Source organism: Poromitra crassiceps (genome assembly GCF_964638095.1).
Source record: "Poromitra crassiceps genome assembly, chromosome: 5".
In the NCBI taxonomy this organism is placed as follows: domain Eukaryota; kingdom Metazoa; phylum Chordata; class Actinopteri; order Beryciformes; family Melamphaidae; genus Poromitra; species Poromitra crassiceps.
This window is the reverse complement of record NC_139642.1, coordinates 33940169-33952384: the sequence shown is the minus strand read 5'-3', so window position 1 is coordinate 33952384 and position 12216 is coordinate 33940169. Positions and strand designations below refer to the sequence as shown.

The following is a 12216-nucleotide window of genomic DNA, read 5'->3' as shown; positions in this document are numbered from 1 at the left end:
ATCAGACAACCCACACCAAGAGCCATTGTGAAACGCTCCCAGTCACCCCACTTAACACCAGCATGCTCAGCATCTCTCCCGGGGCATGGCTGAAGAGCGCGACTCTGGACAAGCACCTGACCTCCTGTGGTCGGCTCCTCCTCCTTCTCAGACTTGTAGATAGATACTAATGTCAAACTGTCTGTCACACCACTCAGCTGCATTCTGCTCTGCTGCTGGACATGGTCCATCACTCACCCAGGCATACTTGGTTCAGGTTATTCTGAGGAGTCATAGAAGTTCTCCTTGTGGACATAGTCAAAGGGTGTTCAAACTAATAGAACACTGATATAAATCCTCTCTTTTTTATCGGAGAGGAGGCCACATGACATAAGTCTATTTGGACGGTGGGCAGTGGCATAGACTGCAGCAAAGTGTAAGACCTAATTTCAGGACTAGAAGACCCAGTGTGGCTGTGGCACTCGATGAAGTGACCATTCTTTCAGAGACCTTTCCGTTACTTTCTCCATGTCTTGTCTATTCTACTGAATTCATCTCCAAGCTGTAAAACAACACATTTTATTTGACCAAATAACATTACTTCCTACGTTTTGACGGGAATCTTTTTGGTATTTTTCTTTGATCTCCACGGTTGACTATTCTTTGCTGCTGTAAAGTGTGGTCTCTTCAGTGACAAGCGACTAGGGTGTGTGTGGAGAGCGCATAACCTGTAGTTTGACTGTGTTTGAAACCAAACAAAAACACTGTGTAGGGCAACACGCATGTGTGTCCCCCTCCCTCTGTAGCATTAGCAGCACTCTGGCCAGGCTAGGAGACCTCGTTGTTGGCTGTGCCTGCTCCTGGAAGCCTTGGATTGGCTGTTACAAAAACCATTCCCTCCACCCTCTCTCACACTCCCTCCACTACGTCTCTTCTCTGCTTCTCTGTCTTTCTTCCTCGTGCACTCACTCTTTTAACAGAGAAACTCAATTGCCGCTTCAGCATGTCTCTCTTCCCTTCTTTCCAAACGAAACCACAGCCTGTCTTAACCAGATTGACTGACTCAGTAGCTGTAGACCAGCCAGTATGTAGAGAACTGAACCCAAAAACTGAGAGAGATATGGTACCATATGACGTAGTCCATAACTGATATTTTAAACCTTGAAGCAGGCTTTTTTTCTTCGTTTTTTACCTTCTTGCTGCCTGCTTAATTCTTTGAATTTTTGTCAGTCCTTTGTCCTCTGAGCTGCTTAACAACTATCAAAAGGAACCCCAGAAAAAGTTATTTTAGCAAGATAGAAAGTTGATTCTAACAGGCAATGTACACGAGATACGTTATGGCTGCGTTGCGGATCCGGCAAAACTGACGGATCGACTCTCGCCCATGTTAATAGATGGGCGATACATGCAATACTGAAAAATGATGCACCTTTTTGTCGGATCCCGCACACGTCTGACAGATGACATGAGTGTGGGTCTGTTCGCAGCCGTACCAGAGTCGTACCGCATCTGTTCCGGAGGCAGTGTACATTAGCCCTAGGTCTTACTGTATCACCATATGATGTGCCTCTTTGTCTTGTGTTAGTATTATAATAACTAGAAGGCACACTGGCTTGCTGTTAACACTGAAATACAGTCATTTCACTTACATTTTTAGTTAAATTGATTTATTGATCAAACGTACCCATACGATTTAGAATAAAGTCTGTAAGATTTCTATATCTATTTTTATAGACACAGCTGAAAGCAACAATCGCCTAATCCCAAAGTGGGTCACCACCAGAATCAAATCAATTGTTCCTTGGCCAAGGCCTATCTGTTAACCTAATGTAAATCCATTCACAAGTTTTTGAGATATCCTGCTGACACACAGACAGACAGACAGACAGACAGACAGACAGACAGACAGACAGACAGACAGACAGAGACATGGCAGAAGTAATGTGTTGGTCATGTTGACTCCCTATTTGAACTGGTGAGGGGTTGGTTCTCTACATACTCTGCCTTTCCAAGATGTGAGAGTAGATCAGCTGGGTGGCTGGAAGGTGGGACCATTATTGCCCAGTAGCTTGTCTTTGTCTCCCACCCTAATCCATAATTATACTCCCTTATGTCCCGCAAATAATGTGTTCACTAACTGTTGGACCATTAGAGTAGCCAATAGCGCCCTGTAGTTGTAGCTTCCGTTCTGCCTTATAGAAGGCTCCCCTCCCCATAGCAAGGCCGCCTCCTGCAGCCTACTTTAATTCAATCTGGACTTTATTCATCTTCGCCTGTCAGGAATGGTCCCATCCGTCAGCCAGTGAAATAACCCAGAGGTCAGTTTTTACAAACCCGCCATATTCAAGAGCCCCCCCCCTCCTCCTCCATTTTGTTGGTAAGCTCTAAACGCCATTACTGCGCTCTTGTCTCCCATCAGGTGGACAAACTCGAAGCCTCTGAATCTCTGAGGAAACAGGAGGAGCAGAACACAGAGTCCCAACCCATCGTTTATGGTAAAAAGATTGTAGTTACAGATGCTATAATTGGCATGGCGATATTATCAAGATTCTGTTCTTTTATACACACCCTGTCATTTTGGGGGACATGATGTCCACAGCCTGGGTCATGCCGGTGATTTCTCTGTGTATTTGTTGCAGGTTCAGCCCAGCTCATGCTAACGCAGGGGCCCAACGTGGCCGTGCCTCCTCAGCAGCCCTACGGCTACGGCTACACAGCGCCGCCGCCGGGCTACGGCCAGCCGCCACAGCCCGGCTTCGGTTACGGCATGTGAACAGCTGCCCCCCCACACACCCACCCCACCACACACCCACCCCACCTCCAACCTGACCCAACACCTTCCTTAGTCGGCACCCCTCCATCTTGTCTTTCTCTCCTTGTGTTCCTCACCAGCTCCCCTCGGTCTTCTACTCACAACAGGGGCTACAAGCAAGCAGCAACCCACTCGTTTTAATTCCTATTTTTTTATTACGTTGTCTTGTTGTAAAGAAAAACTATAACTGCAATGAAGGACTTTTATTTGTATCGTTTTGAAAAGAAATGGGACCACACGTCATGTTTCTTTGTTTTTCACATTCCATATTTATGACTACTTATTTAGAACAGTGTTCCTTCTCTTTTTGTGTGTGTCTGTCATGATTTTTTTGTATTGGTTTGTGCAGAAGTGGACTTGCTAAAGCTCAGCAATGAACCTTTGAAGTATCTGGAGGAGCATCAGATTTGCACTCTGTCGTGAGAAGAGTTTAATGTAGAAAAGCTCTTACTTTTGATGTACTGAACATGTGAACAGCTGACATTGTCTCTTGTTTGTCTGTATAATGCATTTCATCATTGTATATTCTGAGGAGAAAAAAGGTTACATATAATATTTGAACATATATTGCCATTTGGATGGCTATAGCTAGCAACACTAAGTAACGATAGTATATTCTGCACAGGCGTGTAGCTTTATCGAGTTTTAAATGCATACAGATGTATGTCAGTGACTGGATGAGGGTGTGTTTGCGCGTGTGTGTGTGAGTGTGTGTGAGACAAAATGGTCTAAATAAGAATTTTAACCCCCTCTCTCAGCCTGTACTGGGCTATCCAATCCACCCCATAGATGTTAGCTCTCCTTCATTGGCTCCATGTATTTAGGTGACCTCTTGTGCCGTGTACAGTGCTTGTGTGAGACTCTTGTCTGTGTATGTGCAAGGACGGGACCATGGCTACCAAGCCCCCAGGGCCCTTAACCGTACCGTGTGTGTGTATTTACTCTGACCCCTCCTCGTGCTGAGGTCCGTTGTATGCCAGGTGTCGTGGTGTGTTCCTTGGTCACCATTCCTTTTTTGGCTGTACAGATGTGAAAAGGAAGAATTGAAAACCTTTCGATGGAGACCCTGTCTGTCCTCCACGCACTGCCCCGTCGCCCTCCTCTGTTAACGCTCGGCGGCAAAGCAAGGAGGTGGGAGAAGATGGGCCAGTGGAACCTTTGGTGTCCCAATGTCAACTTGATTAGATCCGTAAAACACTCCTGTAGGTTAATATGTATTTAGATGGTTATGATGAAGAAGTTAGATCTCAGTACATCATACAGTTCTTTGTCAAGAATGGTCTGAAATAAAAGCCTGTATTTACCTTGATGTACCTAACTCTCTCACATGCTTTGAGTTGTGTGTGTGTGTGTAAAGTGTCATCCTAACCTGACCATAAGTTGAATTCCTTTATGTATATTAATGGTAAAGGGGGTCTGTCACGGATAAATGGAAGAATATGACTTAACTGAAAGGGAAATGCTAGCCTAAATAAAAACTAAAAGTTGTACCCAGTCTGTGGAGTGAATCTGTGTGACAGGGAGAGTTTTGAAGATCACTTGCACTTGTTTCTTTTTGCAATTTCCACTCAAAGAACCAATCTACTTTTTTGTCTACTACTCATTGTTGTAGTACTAGAGTTCAGGACTTGTGACTTAGCTTGGAGTTCAGCACTGAGGACTTGGACACGAGCTTTCATGCATTCGGAGTTGGATCTTAGAGACGAGGACTCGAACTTGTTATTAATTGATAAGGGTCACTGGAGGGATTTGGGGCGCTCTGAATTAAAAACCTGTGACCCTTCTCTGACCAAAATATATTTTTATATATTTTGTGGTTGAACCTCCACAAGTGATTGCTGACAAAATGTTATACTATTTTCACTTGTGAAACAAATGTTCAGTGTCAATATAAATCAGGCAGCGCGAGGGCATCATACATGGGACAGAAAAGCACATAAACAGCTCAACTTGCACTATGAGATAAGGCCACATCTGGCCATGAAATAACTGACTCTTTGGTGACTTGGACTCGAACACTGGGGACTTGACTCGGACTCAAGATATAGTGACTTGACTACAACACTGACTTCTCTAGTCTTTGCCTATGAGATTTGAAATCAGTACTTGCATAGTTCTTGGAAAGATCTTCGTTAAGCAGCAAAACAACACATTCCATTGTCAGACTGGTTCATCAGGAACAGCCCTAAAAATAAAAAATAAAACGCTTCCTAATACAACATGAACTACAAATGCATAGAAGTGCAATATGTTTATTCAGCCTTTCTTAATACATTTATTTTCTCATGTTCATGTTTGATGAGCAGTTAAACTCTTGTTCTTCAATGAGACCCTGTATGTAAAATGTGAGGTGACAGTTTCATTGTGCAAACATTGATGTGGGTGTGGCTCTGAGTCAGATTAGGACTTCACACTGTCAGACCAGACTCAGGCCACCCAGGAATGGACCTTCCTCTCCACTTGACTGCAGTATTTCTCTGGAAGTCCAGCAGCTCTACAAATAGAGAAACACAGCATTCAGGCAGGGCTGGGTATATATCCATATTACATCAATATCATGATATGAGACGAGATATTGTCTTAAATTTTGGATAATGTGATATGGCATAATTGTTTTCTTGGTTTTAAATGTGGCATTACAGTAAACCGATTCAATTTTGTGAACTTACCAGACTGTTAAGCTGTTCTATTATTTGCCTTTCCCCACTTAGTCATTATATCCACATTATTGATTATTTCTTTAAAGAAAATCTTTTGTAAATATTTTTGCAAAGCACCAATAGTCATCCCTACAATATTGTTGCAATATCGATATCTTGTTTGTGTTCAGCAAGAGCATCTTCACAAACAAGGGCCACTTTTATGTCTTTTGAAGCATAAATGCATTTTTTTATGCAATTTTCAGAAAATGCTTCAAAAGTCATAAAAGTAGTCCTTGTGGTGAAGATTATCTTGCTGAACACAAACGTAGCTGTTTCATAAACTTTACCACATATCTTATTTCATGCATTTAACCGAAATTCCCATACAAAAATCCCATTCACTTTTCCCCTTATGAACTATGACTAAGGCCAGATTAGCACCCCCAAGAGCCCCTGGGCACTGAATTATCTGGTCCATTTTATCTTATGGTCCATTTTAGCTGACTTCACCCTATAACTCTTCTTCCTATCAGCTCACTGAACTTACTTGAGCTCTTTCAGCTTCTTCTCCTTGATGTGGTCGAGGCGGAGGCGTCTTTGGCGCGCCTCCTCCTCCAGCCGCTCGCGCTCCTTGAACACCTCCCTGCGCGTGGCCACGGCCAACAGGTGGCGCTCGCTCACCTGCTGCCGCACGCCCTCCGCGTGCCCGAGCGCTCTTCGCTGCTGCCGCTCCTCTTCCTCCTGCTGCTTGGCTATGGTCTGCTGCTGTGCCCTGTGTAGAAGAAGACAGGTGTTGGAGAAATATATGAAAAAGTGTATAGTATTAATATGCAAGGTAGTATAAATAAATGGAAGAATGCATTGATGTGAATTTACTCAATTAAACAAGAATGCCAGGATAGTTTGGCTTGTTTAAACAAATCTACATTTAAGTAGAAAAGAGAGAAAACTTTATTTTATCATATCCTTAAAGACCCCCTAAAGTCAAAAATCTGTTTTTCTTCTTGTTCCTACAGTTGGATGTCTGAGCTTCACTGTGCAGAATGATGTCTGTGCCGAGTTTGATACTAGCGTCTGCTGAAAGTGAAAATTCCTCTGAGCTCACTGAAAAGGCCGTTTTCAACAAGAAAGATTCGTGACATCACGAATCCTGGAGCCAATGACTGTCCAGTATTCAGCAATTAAAGCCCCCCAACACATTATCACTCCCAACTCGTCATACTGCAGAGTGGTCAGGAACCCTTCTCGTTACTTTGTTACATGAGATAAGACAGATAGATACATTTTTATTTCTGTGTCATGCACCATATTCATGGTGCCCAACCCGTCTCGGCTTACAATACACAAATCATTCAAGTTCAACAATACAAACAAATCAGCAAACAAGCTCAAACATAAACAAGAGAAGACAGAGTTGTATATTCAGATGAACAACTTCTCCATTCTGAGTTTCCAAGCACTCCCAATAAACCTAATCCCAATCATTACAAGTGAGAATGTGTTGAAAGCCTGTGTTGTATGCTGTGATTGGCTAGTTAGGTTCTAGATAACCCTGATTGGTTGCTTTGGATTTTTAAATTAGGTCTCTTCTCATTACTCGTCACACCTAAAGCCTGCCCGTAGCTGCCTCATAGGACGTTGATTGGTGTGAACCACTGGTGGTTTGAATTCAACCAATAGATTGAAGTGTGGCAAGATCATGGATTTGTCATGTGATCATGAGGTCGTACAAATATAAATAGGCGTAGAAATTCTTCAATCAAGTGGTTTTCCCATACTCGGGGTCAAGGGGATGTGTTGTGATGTATGGTTTCTTACCTCAGCAGCCTGTCAAACTCTACAGTATGGTTTCTTACCTCAGCAGCCTGTCAAACTCCGCCCTCTCCCGGCCGGCCTCGATGGACAGGAAGTGCTCTTTGCGGACGACCTGCTCCACGCGAGCAGCCTTCAACATGGCCGCCTCCTCCACTTTCTTCTCGGCCAGCTCTTTCTCTTTTCTCCTCCATTCTCTCTCCGTCGCTTCTTGATTCCTCCTAGCACGGAGCTCATCCTTGGAAACGCGCGCAAAAAATCAGATATGAAAAGAATACTTTAATTTCCAATATGTAAAAGTATCCTTGAAAGGTAGCATTATTTTATTTGTAAGTTGGATTAAATTCGACTGGTATTGAACTTCCATTACATAAACCTCCTTTAACGGCTTTTCAAAGTCTCAACTGGTCGAGTGTCTGACCTGCTCTGCCTTGTAGTCTTTGGCTCTCTCCTGCAGCGCCCGCAGCCTCCCCACCTCCTTCTCCTTCTCCCTCTTGATGCGTCTCTGCTCGGCCTCGTACTCTGCATCGCGCTCCTGCAGGTGTCATACAAAACTCTCAGAGAGACGACTTGGTGAACCAGCTCAAAAAGGCAAAAACACTTGAAAAAATTTGAATGATTTCATGATGGAGTAAATCAAATATGTGTTCAACTTGTACAGAAAAATGCTGATTGCCCTTCTCTTCCTATAGAAGTCACAATAAACTGTCACTGTACTACATGTGTGTGTAACTGTGTTGTGTGTGTCTGACCATCTTCTTGCAGGTGAAGTCCATGGCTCTGAGGGTAGCCAGCCTCTCCTCCTCCCTCTTCTGCTCCTTGGCTCGCAGCGTCTCAGCATTGATACGCATGATCTCATGCTGCAGAAGCTCCTGCTCTGCCCTCTTCCTCTCCAGGGCCTGAAGCAAGACAAGCAGCCAGGGCAGAAACACACACACACACACACACACACACACACACACACACACACGCGCGCGCACGCACACACACACATGCACACACACACACACACACAACTAGAGCTGCAACGTTTAGTCGATTCGTCGATGGACAGAAAATTAATCGCCAGCTATTTTTTATAATCGATTAATTGTTTAGACTAATTTTAAAGAAGAAAATACTCAAATTCTCTCGTTCCAGCTTCTTAAATGTGAATATTTTCTGGTTTCTTTAGTCTTCAATTAGTCTCGCTAGGGGAGCTGGCAAGCGAGACTAGTCTTCTCTGACAGGGTTGTGGGCTGTTGGTCAGGACCAAATAAGACATTTGACGATGTCATCTTGGGCTTTGGGGGAAAAGTGATTTTTCACCATTTTGTATACGAGACGACTAATCGATTAGTCGAGAAAATAATTGTCAGATTAATCGATAATGAAAATAATGGTTAGTTGCAGCCCTACAGATAACATAGCAGCATTCTGCACTTCTGTCTTGATCATATCAGGGTTAGTAATAAGCTGGGTGTCATAATGTGAACAACACAGGTGTACGTGTACATTCTAGATACGTTATACAGTCTGCTATGTGTGTCTGCTGTGTGTGTGTGTGTGTGTGTGTGTGTGTGTGTGTGTGTGTGTGTGTGTGTGTGTGTGTGTGTGTGTGTGTGTGTGTGTGTGTCCACACCTCCAGCTCTTCCAGCTGCATCCTCTCCAGGTTCTCCAGCATCTGCTGGCCTTCTTGCTCCTTCAACTCAGCTCGCAGCAGCCTGTCCTCCAGACGATCCTCAATCTGGTTTATAATCTGCTGCTTCCCGCTGGAATATAACAAACACAGACACACACACACACACACACACACACACACACACACACACACACACACACACACACACACACACACACACACACACACACACACACACACACACACACACAACACACACACACACACACACACACACAGGCAATAGTTCACTGAAAAATTTAAATTCTGTCATCATCTATTCACCCTCATCCCAGTTATAACACACGTAAAGTTTGTCCATAACACACAGGGAGGTGGGGGCCAGTTCCAAAAATACCTTTATTATTTACACCATCATTTACTGCAAATCTTAACTACAGCTGATTGATTTGCAACAAATAATGCTGTAGGTCCCCATTGACTTCAGTTGTTTTGGAGAAGGCTGCTATGAAGTTGTGTTGGAAACCTCTCCTCCCTCATTTGGCATGAGGACAAGTAGAGTAGATTATGACAGAATTTTCATTTTTGGCTGAACTGTTCCTTTACCACCCCCCCCCCCATGGAAACCCCTAACCTTCTGTTTCAAAACTTGAAATACTTTGTGTCAGTTTGTCTGTGTTCTCATGTGTGCTCATGTCTGAATAATATATGAATGTGAATCTAAATGTACTATTTGTGTGTGTGTGTGTGTGTGTGTGTGTGTGTGTGTGTGTGTGTGTGTGTGTGTGTGTGTGTGTGTGTGTGTGTGTGTACGTGTGTGTGTGTGCGCGCGCGCGCATGCATGTCGGTGTGTGCGTGTGTGCACCTTCACCTGATTCTCTGCTGTTTGCGCAGCTCATCGATCTGCTCCTGGGTCGCTAAGGCCTTGCGGCGGTCCAGTTCCATCATGGCGTCCAAGCGCCTCTCCTCCGCTATCAGCTGTTCCTGGATCTGTCTCCTCTCCAGGATCTGGGCATCGCGCACTGCATGGCACTGAGCGCCCAGAATCAGCTGTGGATCACACACAGGCACACGGGTGATCGGTGCAAACACACACACACACACACACACACCAGCCGTTTGGCCAGTGATTGAAGGCTTTTAACCTCCCTACCTCGTTGAGCTTCTTGACCTCGTCCTCCTGCTCCATGCGCATGGCGTGGGCCCGCTCCAGCAGGTGCTGGGCTCGAACCTGGGCCTCCACCTCCAGCTCGCTCAGCACCTGGTTCTTCTTCCGCGACAGATCTGCCTGGTGGATTTGGGTCTTCCTTTCCTCTGCGGCATCCTGGATGAGGGGTGAGGAGTTCACAGATGGACAGGTAGGCAGGCAGGCATATTGTCGTATTGTTCATTAATGTAATGTTAATGAGGCAGTGGTAGCCTAAAAGTTACAGAAGCAGATCCTTAGAGCATCCTTAGATGGTCTTGAATGGGTAAAGTGGTGAATGATCTTGAATGGAAGAAGTAAATAAGTCTCCTCTTCTTCAAATATGAATGAATGAAATTTGAAATAAAATGGGTCGGTGGGGGAGCAATTTCAAAATGCAGCGTAGCAGAGGCAGAGTAGGGTAAGGTGGGTTTCCCCTGCCATCCTGCATCCGCATTTTGTATATGTGGTCGCAGCTATTGCAAATTTGCACTTGTTAACAACAAGTGAGGGAGCAGAAATTGATTTCACATAATAAGTCAACTCTCTCTCATCTCAACAGCTCCCAGCAGACAAATTGACTCATTCATTTACTCACTAGTCACTACCACTCCTCACTAGTAGTCACTACCACTCCAAGCTCCAGTCTACAGTTTCTTACATGTACAACACATTGCTATCAAATTCATTTCAAGACTTTGATGAAGCATAGTCTGAAAGCCAGACCCATGAGAGTTCTTACGCTGATACACTACAACGTTACTGCAAGCATGCTGCAGATCTATGTAGTATGCGGAGCGCAGCAATTCAGTAATATTTGAGTCTGGGGAGAATTTAGATGAAGCATTGTCTTTGCATCAGTATAAGTGAGGGAAGGCATGCCCCCTGGTGGTGAAACCAAATTATGAGTGTCAACCACCCACACAGCTACCCAGCACTATTGCTAACCAGTTGTTGCTGTTCCTGTTGATTTTGTGAATGCCATTCTGTCTTCATTGTTGTTTTATGAGGTAGACAGTTGATGTGTTGGGAACGTCACAGTGTTGCTCTCACCATGGATGTCTCTCTCTTCCTCTGATGGGCCTCCATCATGGCCTCCTGCTCCTCCTTGGTGGGAACCCTGGAGGCCGAGGTGATCCGCTCAATCTCAGCTGGTGGCAGAATGATGGTCTGTCCTGAAGGATCCTTACTTGGGACCCTGTGAAAATGAGAGGTGGTGTTGTTATATTTTAACTGTTGGGTTTAGTTGGTTACCACCAAAAGACTGCATTTTAGGGATGGCTAGCAAGTAACTATGATGTTGTGACATTCAAGGCCGGTCACTGGCATTAACACTCTATGCGGTTGTTAGGGTCACAACCTGTAGTCAATATGGTCCAGCCGTAACTATAAGTAGTCACCATACAACATAATTAAAATACTGTAATTTGAATTATTTTGTTAAAAAAAAATTGATACCGGTTAATGGAGTGTTTTGGAGTTTGACCTACTTGAGATCTCGGATGAGGTCCTTGGTGATGATCTGGATAGTCTCTGCTGGGTGGGTCTTCCTAACAGGAGCAGAACGTGCCTGGTTCCTGGCCCTGGGCTGGTTCCTGGCTCTGGGCCCTGGGTTTCCACATGTTTCTGACTGTTTGGTAGGCTATTAATAAAGGTCATTTCTTAATTGAGTAATAACCATGTCACAACCTATGTGTTCTCTCCATCCCATGAAAAAGAACAAAAAAAATCTATGGTAGCAAAAATATTATAGAACATTATAAGGATATTAGAATGATACCACAATACATAAAAAGACATAAAACCCACACGCAGCTAGCTGGCACTCACACATCCAGAGAAAACCTACCAGTTCAGGGGTCCGTTCAGGGGTCCCAAACAGGCTCTCGTCCACATAAGAGGTGAGGGCCCGTGTACGGTAACGGGCAGTCCGCTCTCTCTGCAAGGGTGAAAGATGTGAAAATATGTCAGTACATATGCTGTATATGTTAGATAAATAAATTAAAATTTGATGAATGAAAAAATGAAAAATGGATAGGGAACATGCAGTGACCAGTGTTAGCAATGTGCTAGCTAGTGCTCGAGTGTCTACTCGATTCAACCTGAAACTCACCATCATGATCCTCAGATGTTATTGATGTGCACAGCAATGAAGAATGGATAG

At 44.2% G+C, this 12216-nt stretch overlaps 2 protein-coding genes across 2 annotated transcripts in view; one reads left to right on the top strand and one right to left on the bottom strand.

Moving 5' to 3' along the window:
- Positions 1-4100, top strand: part of LOC310777173 (clathrin heavy chain 1-like) — a 28144-nt gene extending 24044 nt beyond the window's left edge. Inside the window, exons 31-32 of the mRNA XM_083637441.1 lie at positions 2399-2474; positions 2619-4100. Of these exons, the coding sequence (XP_083493567.1) occupies positions 2399-2474; positions 2619-2752 (210 nt within the window). The 3' untranslated portion in view covers positions 2753-4100. The remainder of the gene's footprint in view (positions 1-2398; positions 2475-2618) is intronic.
- A 1118-nt stretch (positions 4101-5218) lies between these two features.
- cfap45 (cilia and flagella associated protein 45) lies at positions 5219-12171 on the bottom strand (the record flags this gene model as incomplete). The annotated part of the gene is made up of 12 exons (XM_083636630.1): positions 5219-5285; positions 5981-6205; positions 7290-7483; positions 7667-7780; positions 7998-8144; positions 8867-8996; positions 9738-9916; positions 10020-10190; positions 11106-11250; positions 11543-11682; positions 11902-11991; positions 12166-12171. The coding sequence occupies 12 exons, from the start codon at positions 12169-12171 to the stop codon at positions 5219-5221; spliced, it is 1608 nt and encodes a 535-aa protein (XP_083492756.1).
- Between the last annotated feature and the right edge of the window lie 45 nt (positions 12172-12216).